We start from the raw sequence: 17,223 nt of genomic DNA, 5'->3' as shown, positions 1-17,223 counted from the left end.
GCCATCTGCCATACACAGAAGGGGCATATGGATTACATGAGATCAAGCAGGCTGAGGACTTCTTGTGTTTAATTGGACTCCTCTGAAATGCACTTCAAACCCTAATGCTTAATCATGTTTTTTTGTTTTGTCTGAGAATTCATTTATATTTGTGATTGTCTCCATGTTATTTCCGACTCTGGGTCAAAGACACATCTTGTCTCACAAAATCATAAATCATAAACGCTGAAGGAAACTTGAAGTCAGAGGAAACGAAGATGGAAAGAGGCTGATAAAGATGAACAAATGATCTAGGGATCTCATGTTAGCATCTGCTACAATTACAGCCCTTGACCCCCAACTTAGTATCAGTGTACACTGAAGCAAGGAATGGAACAGTTTGGTCTTTACCTCATCACATAGGTGGAGTGCAAATATCACTGATAGAATGCCTGTCGAGGGGTATCTTCCATGATGCTGCAGCCAGTGGTCATAAACATATTTGATAAAAACTGGGTGATAGACCAGGATCTGTGGAGAATTGGAGAGTTGCGTTCATAGTTCGTAAGAAACACTAGCTGTTCCCTAACAGGACAGTTAGGGTGAATTATTCTCCCCATCTACCCTAGCTGAGGATCTGGGCCAGGACTTCTATTCCTGGCTCAGCTTCAGTCTCACTGTGTGGTTCTGAGCAAGTTCCTTAAGCTCTGTTTTTGTATAGCGCCAATCACACTCACCTGCCTCAGAGGGGAATTATGGGGCAGATTAATATGTACAGAGCACATAGAGGTTCCTGGTTAGAAAGTTCCAAAGAGCAGGAAGTGTTATAGCTCCTGTTCTATGCATTGCCCCATATCCTTCCGTCAGAGCAGAGTCTCAGCAGAGGTGTGCTTGCCAACTCCTCTAGACCATCATCCCCCATACCAGGGCTGCACTGGCAGACTCAGGCCCAGAACAGCCGCTGGACAGTTAGTGCCCCCTCCCTATGGGGCTGCTCCCCATTCAGAACAGAGTGGAAAGGCAACATCCACTCCTCACACCTTCATCATCTGCAATGTTAGCTAAGGCTAGGGTTGTCCATTCCAGCCCCGCTTGGCCCTCCCATGCCAAGTTTGTGATGGGAGGGACAGCAAGGTATCTGGTTAGCTTCAGGTTTGCCTTTTTACAGAGAGTCAGGGGTTAATTGTCGATATCTCTGTGTAATATCTTCCCACTGGGTGTTTTACATTTTCCATGGTGGGGGAGGACACCTATTTCTACACCGATGCTCTGAGCTGCTGCTGTTCTCTCTGCCAGGACCCACCACACAGCCTCAGCCAGGCTTAATTTATCTCAGCACCCTTTGTCATTCCTTACCTGAAAACCTCACTGTCTTCCCCTTCTTTGGATGGTATAAATAGGAGAGGGAAAGAGAAGAGCTGAAGAAATCATGTCACTTCCTTCCCAGCTCCGCGCCATAGTCTTGGAGGATGCAACTCTGAACTGGGCTATTATGGCTAAGCAATGCCAAGGTGCTGGATAGTTTGGCACATCAATTAAAAGCCACTTGGGATGACTTCTGACTTTGCCAGCTATGCCCAGGGCCTGTGTTCTATAATAATGGTAGCTTAATGCCTTCTCTTAGAGCATCTCAAAAGAGCTTTACAGATGTGAAGGTTTATTAATGACAGATAGGGACCTACGGTAGCATCATTTCCCCCTCTTTTACAGCGGGAGAACTGAGGCAGGGGGATTTGCCTTAGATCACATCTGAAGTCTGTGGCAGCTCCCAGGTCTCCTGACTCATAGTGCTTTAACCACTAGATTATGCTTCCTGGCATGTTTCTAAAGGTGGGCCCTACATTTTAGCAGTGACGGGACCATGAATTATTTGCATACCTAAAACAGTTTCACTGTATTTTTCTAATTTAAATATCTGATAAAAAAATCAAATAGACACATGGGATCAAATTCAAGAACCTCTAGCCTCTTCTGTCTATATTGGGGAACAGTGGCTAAGGAGGAGACAGTTCACGGCACTAGAAGATTCAGTCTCCACCTACTTTGCTGGAAAGGAATGTTTGTTACAAAACCCCATCCATTCCCTTAGGGCAGCTGGAATTTTAAGGCTCCAAGACCATACTTGTAGTTTTAGGGAGAGACTTTCAGAAGTGCCTAAAAGAAAAGGAGTACTTGTGGCACCTTAGAGACTAACAAATTTATTAGAGCATAAGCTTTCGTGAGCTACAGCTCACTTCATCGGATGCATTTGGTGGAAAAAACAGAGGAGAGATTTATATACACACACACAGAGAACATGAAACAATGGGTTTATCATACACACTGTAAGGAGAGTGATCACTTAAGATAAGCCATCACCAACAGCAGGGGGGGGAAGGAGGAAAACCTTTCATGGTGACAAGCAGGTAGGCTAATTCCAGCAGTTAACAAGAATATCAGAGGAACAGTGGGGGGTGGGGTGGGAGGGAGAAATACCATGGGGAAATAGTTTTACTTTGTGTAATGACTCATCCATTCCCAGTCTCTATTCAAGCCTAAGTTAATTGTATCCAGTTTGCAAATTAATTCCAATTCAGCAGTCTCTCGTTGGAGTCTGTTTTTGAAGCTTTTTTGTGCCTAAGGGGCTTAGGAGCACAAGTTCTATTCACTTCAATGGCACTTGTGCTCCTAAACTGCTTTGGTGCTTCTGAAAGTCTCCTGCTTAAAGAACTCCAAAGGCTTGCAATGGCTATCTGAAAACAAAGGTTTGATTTTCCTTTAATTACTCCCCATACCCATTGCACGCTACCCAAGCTTTTCTGCAGTGGATTTGGAATACACAATACCAGACTAAATCAATTCTCCTCCAGCAGTAGTCCTAAATCAGAGGTAGGTGAAATGACCCATTGTTCACCTGTGAAATCATGCAGTATTCAAGGTATGCTCTGAAGCATGAAACATCTGTTTGTCCTCTTTATGGTAAGTGAATTCCCCAGGCTGACTATGCTCTATAGGCCTGATCCAATGGCCATTGAAATCATTAGGAGTTTTTCATTGACTTCATCCTCTGATTTTTTTAAAGTTTACCTGTCTTCCTCTTGTGTGTACAAAAAAGGAGTTCCCTAGAAGAGCAGTTCTCAATGGGGTGGGGGTGAGGAGCGGGCGCTCTCCTGGGGAGGCATACCAAACTTTCTGGGGTGGGATAGGGGGTGCAACTCTTCCTACACACTCATGGGGTTGCAATGCCACTCACTGAAATTTTGCCTCTCTGCCCCTCTGTCATGGTGGAGGGGCAGCTGGGCCAAATTTCACTGAGTGGCATTACAAACTGGATCACAGGGTCACAACCCCCACTAGCACTCTTCAATGCTGAAATTGAGAAATACTGCCTGAAAACTTTGTGAATAATAAGGTATGTGCTTTTGAAAGGTTTCCTGGCCTATGCACCATTAGACCGCCAACTCAAATGGCTGATTTATTTAAAGTAGAATCCCCTTTATTGGACTCAATATACTAAATGTTCACATTGGAAAGTCTCATGGTATAAGACAGGGGCTTCAAGTTAAATAATAAGTTGGGGGGAGTGACGGGAAAAGATTGAGAACTCCTGTCCTAGAAAATGAGAATCATCCCTTGAGGTCAAGCAATTTAATTAAAAAAAGAAAAAAAACATGCACAGTTGTTGACTGAAAACTAAACGTTGCATATTTTGTTCAATGTTTAAAGCGGTGCTATTCTAAGACATTAGTCTATGTCAAGCAGAAACACAGAAATTGTTGGATTGGATCAGACCAATAGGCCAGATGTTTCTGATTAGTACCAGAGGAAGCTATAAAACCTTAATAATGGGCAGAAATTGCACACGTTTCCTCCTAACCTCAGTTAGTTAATGCTGAGCCACAAGGCTGTAAATTTTTAGTATTTTTTTTTTATTGCATGCGTAATTACTTGCATACTTCTTTGGATCCTCCCAAGCTTTTTGTCCCAAGAACATCTTGGGGCAGCAATTTCCGCAGGATGATTAACAGAGTAAACAAACAGACACAACTCACCTTGTCTCTTTTCACTTTGATTTTACGTTGAACCGGAACATATGTGCTGTTCAAGAAAAATATACCCAGATTAGTAAAAGTCAAATGAAAGGTGCATTTGAAAGTAAAAAAAAAAAAGGAGTATATTCTTAAAAAAATTTATCAGGAAGAGGTTAAAATAAGAATAATGGTGACTGAAAATAACAAATATAACAAATTCATGGAAAATATGCTAACATTTCCACATATTGAAAAATGACCACACAGAAAAGAATTGCACCTTAACTGTGGAGTTTTGTTTTCAGCCTAATGCATGGCTTGCATATATTTCACCACTAGGGGGAGACTCCCTCCCCCTTAATCGTTCTAAATAAGGATTCATTACTTTCAGCGGATGCCTAGAGATATTATTTGGTTGTTACTAATAGAAAGGCAGTTACCGTCCACACCACCACTCTCAGTATATGGCCCCATCCCACATGGTCTCAGAACATTGTCCCTCCCCTCTCAAACAGCTGGGAAGAATCAGAAATTGCCAGCAGCCGCTAATATAAAGATCTTGGTGGCTAGATCTTACAGTTGTGCTTGCAAGTCCCTGGGGTTGGTGAAGGCCAGAATCCTGTGTTCAGAAAGAAAAGCCTGATTTCCTCTGCATCACAGGCACAAGTCATTCTGGTATAATACTACTGGTCACATGTTGCAGGGATCCCAAAACACAGATACATGTAAAGTGTCTGTGAGTTTTCTTGACGAAAGAGCACACTGGCGCTTTGGTTTCATTTGTTGTTCAGAATGCACTCTAAATTATTCTAGATCCTTGCCTTAAAACATAACAAGACAGAGCCTCACTCTAAAGAGCTCACCATCTGAATAAACCACCAAGGAGGGAAAGGAAACCACCGCAAGATTCCTATTGGTTGGATCTAAATGTTTAGAGTTTATTTTTTACTCTTTTTTATTATTAGGTATATTTTTAACTCATTCCTAGTTTTAACTCATGCCTATATTAATCTGTTTATCTAGCCCTTCTCTATTATTCTTTGTTGCTGTTTCTTCTTATACTTAAAACTTAGATCAACATAGCTTCGGCGATCAGGGGCGTGAAAAATCCAGTGCTTCCGTCCACCTGGTTACCCATCGCTTGGGGAGGTGCTGCTCCTACCATGATGGAAACACCCCTTCCATTGGTGTAGGCTGCGCTTACCTTACGGGGTTATGGTGATATAGTTATGGTGCCACCTCCTTACCTAGGGAGGTGGTGGAATCTCCTTCCTTTGAGGTTTTTAAGGTCAGGCTTGACAAAGCCCCGGCTGTGATGATTTAGTTGGGGATTGGTCCTGCTTTGAGCAGGGGGTTGAACTAGATGACCTCCTGAGGTCCCTTCCAACCCTGATATTCTATAATTCTATGCTGCTATCATCCCCGCAGTGTAGACAGTTACCAGAGTCAACAGGGGAAGTCTTGGCAGTTTCAGGTCATATTCGGGACGGCGAAGGCAAGAGCGCTCCCTAGCTGGGAGTTGCAAGAGTCGGCAGGCGAATGAAGAGAATGGACTTTGGGAGACGGGGCAGATCAATGGGCATGAACTAGTGATAGTCATATGTTCCTGCATTTCGAGGGCCTATCATCTACTCCAGATCTTGCACAATATATGCACCCTGGTAGAAAGGAAAGCGAGAGCACCTAAAATACAGAAGGGAGAGAGACAAATCACGACTAAGGTATGAATCTCCAAAGGAGGGCACAAGCTGGGTTTGAAGCAGAGAGCGTTCAAATTGAATATGAGGCTTTTCCAGCCCCAGCGTGCCTAGCTTGTAGCAAAACCTTCGGCTGAACCACACAAGCTAGTAGGCATAAACTGATCTGAGAGAGGAATGAGGAATGGAATCAGGAGGCAGCAGAGGTCCAGTTAGACCTGCTGAGACACAAAAAGCACTGCCCTGACAATCCGACAGTGGAGCCTGAGCTGGGGTCTGCTGCAACAAAGCCAGCTGGGCAGCTTACCACTGATTCTCTTTACCATATTTTCATCGAGTGGCACAATGGCTGCACAGAAGCCTCAATTTGACGGGCAGCTCAGGGAGATTGATACCCACTATGCTGCAGCCAGCCACTATGTACAGGCAGGTTGGCAAGAGCGGGTCTTGCGGTCTGTCTGCAAAGCAGGGCCCCGTCTGTTTTAAAACACAACCAAAGGCACCTCCAGTTGCTGCTTTTGTTTGGTTTATTATTCCATAAGTGCTTGTTTGGCTGACAATGTTTTGCAAAGTGCTGGGATACAGTCTATGAATGGATAAACAATAAATGATTTACTCCTCCTTCAAAGCCTATTTAACTTTAGATGATTCCATTGTGCTTTATAATAATCAGTACAAAGCTGCAGACAGAGGGCCAGACTGTGAATTCAGTCACTCTGGTGTAAATCGGAAGTAACACTAGTGATTTGACTCCACTGATTTGAAATAGGTGCAACTAAAACCTGATCTCTATTACTTGAAAGATTCCTGTTGACTGTTCCTGAAGGTTCTGGATTTCAGAGCAGAATTTCTGGCAGATTGTTATCATCCATAGAGTTAGTTGGGGGGGGATGAGAAAAAAAGTCAAGGTTCTTGCTTCTTTTCAAAATGTACCGATTTTTTGTTTTCCAAAAATTTTCTGCAGTTTTTAATTAATTAATTTGCTTAAACCAATCAGAATTTTCAAAAGCTACGTTCTTCACCCCCACCTTTGTTGAAACAAATTTTCCGGTTTTGAAAAATTTGGATTTTGAAAATCCCCAGCATGTGACATTGTCTCCCAAGCAAGAGTGGGATTAGGGGAAAAAATTATCATAAAATAGGAAACATTGGGAAAACTGAAAGTGTTTCTGTAAAAAAAAAAATCTGACTTTCATTTTTTGGAAAAAGGCCAGATTTTGGATTTTTTTAGAAAAAGTTTTCCTTAGCAACATTTCAAACAGCTCTGATCATCAGTGGGTGAAGATATTAATGAAAATCTCCACTTTTCCTCTCTGCTTTAGGCACTGCAGTTGAGCAAAGGGCTAAAACATTTCAAAATACTTTCCCCAGAAGTGAAATAGTTTGACGTAGACTTGCTCTTTGTGTGCACAGGGATATCATCAATGATGGGTGGTATGGGGCAAACACCCTAAATTATGATTTGTAACCAGGATATAACTTCCTACTTAAGAAAAATGTAAAGTACACAATTCCTTAGATAGAAAAAACCCATGTCCAGGGATGGGCCAGGGAATACTAGTTGATGAACAAAAGAAAATCCAGTTTTATTTGAATTCATAGTTCAGCGTTGACAAAGAACAGTCACTGAAGTACAGTTTAATTGTCATCTTAAAGTCTGTTTGTGAAATGACTCATTTTTACTATGAGTCAACGTGTGATGAATCATACCTTATGAGGAGAGGCTGAGGGAACTGGGCTTGTTTAGTCTGCAGAAGAGAAGAGTGAGGGGGGATTTGATAGCAGCCTTCAACTACCTGAAGCAGGGTTCCAAAGAGGATGGAGCTCAGCTGTTCTCAGTGGCAGATGACAGAACAGGGAGCAATGGTCTCAAGTTGCAGTGGGGAAGGTCTAGGTTGGATATTAGGAAACACTATTTCACTAGGAGCATGGTGAAGCACTGGAATGGGTTACCTAGGGAGGTGGTGGAATCTCCATCCTTAGAGGTTTTTAAGGTCAGGCTTGACAAAGCCCTGCCTGGGATGATTTAGTTGGTGTTGGTCCAGCTTTGAGCAGGGGTTGGGCTAGATGACCTCCTGAGCTCTTTTCCAACCCTAATCTTCTAGGATTCTATGATTCTAAGGCACCAAAGTGGAACATGAAGCAGGGATGCTTTCACTATACATTACAACCACAAGCTTCTTTCATGCATCAGCTTTCAACATCTAACTGTTGTTCCAGTGAAGAATTTCCCCCTCCACCCAGGGTTAGTTCAGCAGATGTTCGGCGGCTGCCCTTGCCCCTTGGCCAAGCTCATCTGCAGCGGTCAACAAGTGGATGGGGAGGGTGAGAGTTAGCTGCTGGAGCAGTGCGGGTGTACACAAAGTTATGGTCCAGCTTTGCCCATCTGGCATCTCTTCCTCCCCATTTGTTTATCAAATAAAGAAGAAAACAGATCTTTTAGCAGGGCCTGGCCCCAGCAGCAAGTGCCCTCACCAGCTCATAGCCATAGGCTAGGTATGCGGTTCATATTTCCCGGGTCAACTCATCTAATCCTGACTCTCTCCTCATAGTTAGTCTCCTCTGTTGAGCCCAGCAGATACAATCCTTTCCCTCTCTCCACAGGACTGATCCCAGAACATCCCCTTCTGTTTCATCTCCAATGCCCTTTGCAGGAGATTCCCAGCACGTGAAAGGGAGAACTGCCCCTCTCTCAGTGTCCCTGTGCTCTTTTCTGAAGGCCCATGTGCACAGCCACTCTGGAGCCTCTGCTTGCTGCCTCTCAGCAGACCAGCCAAGCGATGTGGGATGTGGGTGTTTAACCTACTCCCTGGGAGCCTTCCTGCAGTGGACTCAACTGGAGCTTTGTTCCTCTGAGTCTCCTCCGGAATGCTCAGGTCCTATTCAGCATGTGAACTTACAGGGCCTGCTCCCAAGTGACCCACACACAGCTGAGCCACTTGGCAGACAGCGTCAGGGGAGTCAGGGTCCAAGGCAATCCATTCTCTCTTGCTTAAGCTACACCAAGAGCTTAGCCCACAGGTGCAAGTCTGCTCTGACAGCACCACGACAAGGCATCTTTGCCTACCCACATCTGGTCACCAGTCTCTTTGGGCCACAAGTTTCTTTCTGAGCTATGAGGAGCAGGTCCCTTGGGAGTTCTGCTTTCACCAGGAAGGAGGAAAACAAGGTGGTTCTAAGCCCTTCTCCTCTGCTCTGTTTAACCTCTAACCTCTGGGATCTGCCTGAGTTACACAGCTGGAGACAGATTAATTCTGTGCAGAGGCAAGACCGCTCCTCTTTTCTACACCCTGGGACTAACTTCTTGGTCCTCCAGCAGTCAGTCATAGATCTAATCGAGCAAGATCTTGAGCAAACAGTTTGCTATATACGTAGACTCTGACATGGGATGATGTCAGACTGTTTCAGAATAGGAGACAATATCCCATCAGAAAATGAAATCACACAAGAAATCTAACACTGGGTTTGCTTTATGTGGTGGGAGAAGGGAAGGAATCATAGACTTTAAGGTCAGAAGGGACCATTATGATTGTCTACTCTGACCTGCTGCACAACGCAGGCCACAGAATCTCACCCACCCACTCCTGTAACAAACCCCTGACCTATGTCTGAGCTATTGAAGTCCTCAAATCATGGTTTTAAAGACTTCAAGGTGCAGAGAATCCTCCAGCAAGTGACCCCTGCCCCACGCTGCAGAGGAAGGCGAACCCCCACCAGGACCTCTGCCAATCTGCCATGGAGGAAAATTCCTTCCCAACCCCAAATATGGCAATCAGCTAAACCCTGAGCATGTGGGCAAGACTCACCAGCCAGATTCTCAGGAAAGAATTCTCCATAGGAATTCAGATCCCACCCTATCTAGTATCCCATCACAGGCCATTGGGCATATTTACCACTAATAGTCAAAGATCAATTAATTGCCAAAATTAGGCTATCCCATCATACCATCCCCTCCATAAATGTATCAAGCTTAGTCTTAAAGCCAGATATGTCTTTTGCCTCCACTGCTCCCCTTGGAAGGCTGTTCCAGAACTTCACTCCTCTGCTGGTTAGAAACCGTTGTCTAATTTCAAGTCTAAACTTCCTGATGGCCAGTTTATATCCATTTATTCTTGTGTCCACATTGGTACTGAGTTTAAATAATTCCTCTCCCTCCGTGGTATGTATCCCTCTGATATACTTATAGAGAGCAATCATATCTCCCTTCAGCCTTCTTTTGGTTAGGCTAAACAAGCCAAGCTCTTTGAGTCTCCTTTCAAAAGACAGGTTTTCCATTCCTCAGATCATCCTAGTAGCCCTTCTCTGTATCTGTTCCAGTTTGAATTCATCCTTCTTAAACATGGGAGACCAGAACTGAACACAGTATTTCAGATGAGGTTTCACCAGTGCCTTGTATAACGGTACTAACACCTCCTTATCTCCACTGGAAATACTTTGCCTGATGCATCCCAAGTCCGCATTAGCTTTTTTCACAACCATATCACATTGGCAGCTCATAGTTACTCCAAGGTCCTTCTCCTCCTCTGTTACTTCCAAGTGATGCGTCCCCAGTTTATAACAAAAATTCTTGTTATTAATCCCTAAATCCATGACCTTGCACTTTTCACTATTAAATTTCATCCTATTACTATTACTCCAGTTTACAAGTTTATCCAGAGCTTCCTGTATGATATCCCAGTCCCTCTCTGTATTGGCAATACCTCCCAGCTTTGTATCATCTGCAAACTTTATTAGCACATTCCCACTTTTTGTGCTGAGGTCAGTAATAAAAAGATTAAATAAAATTGGTCCCCAAACTGATCCCTGAGGAACTCCAATAGTAACCTCCTTCCAGCCTGACAGTTCACCTTTAAGTATGACCCGTTGTAGTCTCCCCTTTAACCAGTTCCCTATCCACCTTTCAATTTTCATATTGATCCCCATCTTTTCCAATTTAGCTAATAATTCCCCATGTGCAACCATATCAAATGCCTTACTGAAATCAAGATAAATTAGATTCACTGCATTTTCTTTGTCTAAAAAATCTGTTACCTTCTCAAAGAAGGAGATCAGGTTGGTTTGGCATGATCTTCCTTTTGTAAAACCATGTTGTATTTTGTCCCAGTTACCATTGACCTCAATTTCCTTAACTACTTTCTTCTTCAAATTTTTTTCCAAGATCTTACATACTATAGATGTCAAACTTACAGACCTGTGGTTACCCAGATCACTTTTTTCCCCTTTCTTAAAAAAAGGAACTATGTTAGCAATTCTCCAGTCATATGGTACAACTCCTGAGTTTACAGATTCATTAAAAATTCTTGCTAATGGGCTTCCAATTTCATGTGCCAATTCCTTTAATAGTCTTGGATGAAGATTATCTGGGCCCCCCGATTTAGTACCATTAAGCTGTTCGAGTTTGGCTTCTACCTCGGATGTAGTAATATCTACCTCAATATCCTCACTCCTATTTGTCATCCTACCATTATCCCTAAGCTCCTCATTAGCCTAATTAAAGACTGAGGCAAAGTATTTTTTTAGATATTGCGCTATGCCTAAATTATCCTTAACTTCTACTCCATCCTCGGTGTTTAGCGGTTCCACTTCTTCTTTCTTTGTTTTCTTCTTATTTATATGGCTATAGAACCTTTTACTATTGGTTTTAATTCCCTTTGCAAAGTCCAACTCTACATGGCTTTTGGCCTTTCTCACTTCATCCCTACATGTTCTGACCTCAATAAGGTAGCTTTCCTTGTTGATCCCTCCCATCTTCCACTCCTTGTAGGTTTTCTGCTTTTTCTTAACCACCTCTCTGAGATGCTTGCTCATGCAGCTAGGTCTACAACTCCTGCCTATGAGTTTTTTCCCCTTTCTTGGGATGCAGGCTTCTGATAGTTTCTGCAACCTTGACTTGAAGTAATTCCAGGCCTCCTCCACCTTTAGATCCACAAGTTCTTCAGTCCAATCCACTTGCCTAACTAATTTCCTTAATTTTTTAAGGTTAGCCCTTTTGAAATCAAAACCCATAGCCACAGATCTGTTTTCGTTTATCCTGCCATTTAGTTTGAACTGAATTAGCTCATGATCGCTTGAACCAAGATTGTCCCCTACAACCATTTCTTCTATGAGATCCTCACTACTCACCAAAACCAAATCTAAAATGGCATCCCCTCTTGTTGGTTCAGCAACTACTTGGTGAAGGAATCCATCAGCTATTGCATCCAGGAAAATCTGAGCCCTATTATTATTACTAGCACTTGTCCTCCAGTCTATATCTGGGAAGTTAAAGTCTCCCATGATCACACAATTCCCATTAGTATTTACTTCATTAAAAACATTAAAGAGGTCTCTATCCATAACCAAATTAGATCCCGGTGGTCTATAGCGCACCACAAGCACTATCCCAGGGGAGGCTCTAGTAGCTTTCTTCCCCAGTGTGATTTTTGCCCAGACAGACTCTGTCTTATCCATTCCATCACTTCTTATTTCTTTACATTCTACCTCATCATCGATATACAATGCTACTCCACCACCTTTACCTTTATTTCTGTCTTTCCTAAAGAGCACATACCCTTCAATACCCATACTCCAGTCACAACTAATATTCCACCATGTTTCTGCTATCCCTATAATTTCTGGTTTTACTTCCTGCACCAATAGCTCTAGTTCCTCCATTTTGTTACCTAGGCTCCTCACATTAGTGTATAAATATCTTAATTTTTGCTCTTTGGCTTTGCTCACATTCTTTACCCGATTAGGCACAGACATTCTACTGCCAGTATCACCTATTACACTGGTATGTACACTACCTTTCCTCCTTATGTCCATTCTCCTACCCACGGCTGTATCCTTTCTTACTTTGTTTTCTTCCCTCTCTATGTTAAAATCCAGCGTGGAGATTACCTGGACATCTCCCAACCATCTCCTCCAAATTCCTAGTTTAAAGCTCTCTTAATCAGTTGTGCCAGCTTCCATCTTAGAAGTCTATTTCCCTCCCTACTCAGGTAAAGTCCATCCTGAGAGAACAGTCCTCTGTCCATGAATGCCTCCCAGTGGCCATACATCCCAAGCCCTCCTTATAGCACCACTGCCTGAGCCATCTGTTGATGAAAGGAGATGAGAGGAGAGAAGAGGAGAGGACAGAACTGAGGGGTTGGGAGTTGGGGGAAGAGAGAAAGACTGTGAAGAAGCTCTCCCTTTTATAATTACTCTGACATTCCCTCATTATTATTGCTGAACTTTTCAAACACAGTGATACTTGGGATGTAACCTGATCTCTCATACATGCATGCAAATCTATTCCAAACTCTACAAGCATTAAACCAATTAATCTTCCCCAGACTCCTGTGGAGGAAGTAGGCTACTTAAGAGATCACTGTCCTTGGTTATAGACAGGGAAAACTGAGGTAGACCAATTAAATGACTTGACCAAATGGGCTCATTAGATACTAGGTAGCTTTGGTTCTTTTTCTGCCTCTAGTGTTGATGTGCTGTGAGACCTTGATGAAGTCCCCAAGCCTCTCTATGCCTCAGTTTCCTCATCTGTAAAATGGGGATAATAATGATTGCAGAAGTGCTTAGCAGGATGGATCACACAGTACATGAGCCTCGCAGATGGGATTAGGAGCCAGATGTCACTTGTCAGCTCCAAGCAGGAAGAATGATAAATGATCTGGAGGATGGTGTGGATTGCACTCTCAGCAAATTTGCGGATGATACTAAACTGGGAGGAGTGGTAGATACGCTGGAGGGGAGGGATAGGATACAGAAGGACCTAGACAAATTGGAAGATTGGGCCAAAAGAAATCTAATGAGGTTCAATAAGGATAAGTGCAGGGTCCTGCACTTAGGATGGAAGAATCCAATGCACCGCTACAGACTAGGGACCGAATGGCTCGGCAGCAGTTCTGCGGAAAAGGACCTAGGGGTGACAGTGGACGAGAAGCTGGATATGAGTCAGCAGTGTGCCCTTGTTGCCAAGAAGGCCAATGGCATTTTGGGATGTATAAGTAGGGGCATAGCGAGCAGATCGAGGGACGTGATCGTTCCCCTCTATTCGACACTGGTGAGGCCTCATCTGGAGTACTGTGTCCAGTTTTGGGCCCCACACTACAAGAAGGATGTGGATAAATTGGAAAGAGTACAGCGAAGGGCAACAAAAATGATTAGGGGTCTAGAGCACATGACTTACGAGGAGAGGCTGAGGGAGCTGGGATTGTTTAGTCTGCAGAAGAGAAGAATGAGGGGGGATTTGATAGCTGCTTTCAACTACCTGAAAGGGGGTTTCAAAGAGGATGGCTCTAGACTGTTCTCAATGGTAGCAGATGACAGAACGAGGAGTAATGGTCTCAAGTTGCAATGGGGGAGGTTTAGATTGGATATTAGGAAAAACTTTTTCACTAAGAGGGTGGTGAAACACTGGAATGCGTTACCTAGGGAGGTGGTAGAATCTCCTTCCTTAGAGGTTTTTAAGGTCAGGCTTGACAAAGCCCTGGCTAGGATGATTTAACTGGGACTTGGTCCTGCTTTGAGCAGGGGGTTGGACTAGATGACCTTCTGGGGTCCCTTCCAACCCTGATATTCTATGATTCTATGATTCTATGAATGGATAATGAAGGACTCACTGGAGGTCCCTCCAACCAGCCAGTTCTATCTTCCGCTATGACCAATAGAAGCCTCGTGTATCTGAAGGCTAAAAAATACAGGTTCCACTCATTTCCTTCCCAAACTCCACCTGAGAGAAGAGAGGTGAGCAGTCAAAATGAGTCATTGTCCCAGGAACCAGGTCAAGAAGCCAACAATCAAAGTGGAAACTGACTAGGACACTGGTGATTTAGAGCAGCAGCAAACATTCTTTCCCATTTCTCCAGTTTCGCTGTGCACAGGACAAAGAGGAGTCTTTTCTGAACTCCCACACCAAATAATGTGCCCAAAAGTCAAACTGTTACAAGAAAACAAATGCAGAAGGGCCAAATGCTGCTCCTGAGTGTGCTTGCAGAACTGGAATCTTCTGATGCACAGGTAGAGGTGGAATTTAACTCAATGCTTCTGGCCTTGTCTCTCTTGTGCTGTGGTTACACTTTGTGTTAACACACTATTGTGACCCTGAGAACCCCTCAGTGCCAAATGGCAAAGGTTTCAATGTTCTGTAACAGAAACTCTCTATCAGGTCTGACAAACTCACTACATCTAACACACTGCTTTCATAGTATTTATCCACAAAGGGTTGTGTAAGGTGGCTAATCGAAGCTTACATCACACTGGGTAATGTATTTAGGGGTGATATTTAAGGAGTTATGTACATGTGCTGAAGATATGTTCAGAGGCAGACAAGTTCTCTGTTAGATGTAGGATGTTTATTCACCTGTCTCAGTTCATCTGAAAGTTAAGCACTGTCAGCCAGACACAATGGGACCTACATTGGCATTCCAAATCAACACAAGGATATGAAGTCAACACAGGAAGACATTGGAGACTAAACCCACAGGTGGCTGTCTTGTCTCTGGGGTGCAAACACAACTTTGCAGTATAAGAGAAAAGACAAAGGACCTCTGAGTTATCCATTTACTGAGAAAACCCTTTGAAGGGTAGAGGTATTCATGAAAACCTGCATCCTGGTTATGACTGACAACCAGCAGCTCTGCCAAAGACTGAATCCTTGGGAGAGAATCTACTCTAGAAGCAGGAAAGGTAACCATCGGTAAGGATAGACCTAGGACTTCATTTTAAGTTTTGTTTTATATATATAACCAATTCCGCTTCCAAGATTCTTACTCACCACTCACTTGAATCTTTGTTGATAAATGTATTTTTGTTTTTATTATAAACACTTCTTAGGGCTGGAGTATGAATCCTCCATTGATTTGAACAAGGTGGTGCATATACTGTTACCTCGGGAACAGTGAACCTGGCAGTTCCTGTGAGTGTCCAGTGTCGGGGGCCGGATACCACAGAGGGACGCTTCTGAGGTGTTCCGGGACTGGGGTGCACCAAGCGAGAACCTCCCAGGCAAAGTAAGGGCTGGCAGAGCCCTGAGGAGAGTTCTTGAGTGACCAAAGGCTTGGAAGTGTCAGGGAGATGATACCCAGCTACCACCAGACTCCCTCACACTGGAGGCTAGGGGGTAACAAGGCGACTCACAATCCTGGGCACCCCAAGGAAGCATCACAATGATGACACAGCTGCTATGTTCCCCATTCAACTTGAGCACCTGTAGACCTCAGCTGTACTTACAAGTTTATTGTGCCCGTGGTGAGGGCGCTGACAATCCAGCGCAGGTCCAGTGTTTTGAAGGGGATCACAATCATGCTGACATTTTCTGCCAGGTCTCGGAAGCTCTCGGGGTAAACAAAGTGGTGAGTGGTTTTGCTTCCAACGTCTGATTCAAACCCGGCGGTTGGAGCGCGATTCATTCTGCAACCGAGAAAGGAGAGAGAGAAAAAAAATCAAGAGGAAAATTGTTCCCCAAAGTTACTGGCTGGGGTGTGCGGAGAATACAATTGCTGGGCAGGGTCCTCATCTCCATTAAGGGTATGTCTGCTCTGCAATCAGAAGGTGTGATTGCAGCCTGTGTAGATATACCTGAGTTAGCTTTAATCTAGCTAGATCAAAGCTAGCTAGAGCAATGATAGCAGTGAAGTCAAGGCTAGCCTGGCCCACCCAGGACCCTTTTGCAGCCGCTATCCTAAGGCTTCCTAAGCTGCTCTGATAATATAAAGGGCCCCAAATTACATTAGCCACGGGTAAACAGGCTTTAGTGTAAATGGGAAGCAGGCCCTTAGTTTCTAATCCACTGAAACATGGAAGTGTATGTAAGGAATTGTAGCATCAAGGTAAAAAGTGATCTAATTTTAAATAAAGTCATATGCAGGACCATGTGAAACAGTTCATAGAAACAGAAGGCCTCAAAGTCAGGCCAAAGTGCTTTTACAAACACAGGGCAGGATTCTGACACCCTTCGTGGCAATGACTCATGCCTTACTCTGGGAGTATTTCTACTGATTTCAGTAGGTCTTCTCCTGGATTAAGATACTGCTCTGTGTGAGCCAGGGAGGCACATAAAAAGCTATGAGGAGCGGTCTGTTACAGCAGTGCAACTTGCTCTCAGGGACGTTGTTGTAACCAATGCACAAGGATCAGCTATTGATTGAGTAGCTCCCACAACACTCCCATGAGGAGGGCAATTCTCATCTCAATTTTACAGATGTGGAAACTGAGGCTCAAATTGGTTAAGGGACATGTCAAAAGTAGCACTGTGAATAAACGTCAGAGCCTGGACTAAAAACCCAAGTTCCCTAGCTCCCAGTCACATGTACTAACCGATGGAGCATGCCACTGAGATCTTCACACACACAAATGACAGCTCTGATATGGAGGATGTCGACCATGACATTCCATCTTTCACACTGATCCTTTACTGTTACCAAAAATAAGCCCTGAGCAAGATAAAACTCAGCTGGCTTTAGGCTGTTTCACAAACTTCATAACCAACCTGGGCTCAGAGAAAGGGCGGTTTGAGCCTTGAGTGAATCGGATCTGTTGGAGGGTCTAGCAGTTTC

General features: G+C 43.8%; 1 protein-coding gene across 4 annotated transcripts in view; it reads right to left on the bottom strand.

Moving 5' to 3' along the window:
- The window catches only part of ST3GAL1 (ST3 beta-galactoside alpha-2,3-sialyltransferase 1), a 126,357-nt gene that overhangs the window by 3,720 nt on the left and 105,414 nt on the right, over positions 1 to 17,223 (bottom strand). For all 4 annotated transcript variants that reach the window (XM_038389825.2, XM_038389827.2, XM_038389828.2 and 1 more), the window contains 3 exons: positions 15,899 to 16,078; positions 4,011 to 4,056; positions 391 to 510 (listed from right to left, as the gene is read on the bottom strand). In XM_038389825.2, coding sequence (XP_038245753.1) covers positions 391 to 510; positions 4,011 to 4,056; positions 15,899 to 16,078 — 346 coding nt within the window. The remainder of the gene's footprint in view (positions 1 to 390; positions 511 to 4,010; positions 4,057 to 15,898; positions 16,079 to 17,223) is intronic.

The sequence above is a fragment of the Dermochelys coriacea genome, chromosome 2 (assembly GCF_009764565.3).
Source record: "Dermochelys coriacea isolate rDerCor1 chromosome 2, rDerCor1.pri.v4, whole genome shotgun sequence".
In the NCBI taxonomy this organism is placed as follows: domain Eukaryota; kingdom Metazoa; phylum Chordata; order Testudines; family Dermochelyidae; genus Dermochelys; species Dermochelys coriacea.
This window is presented reverse-complemented; position numbering and strand designations above follow the sequence as displayed.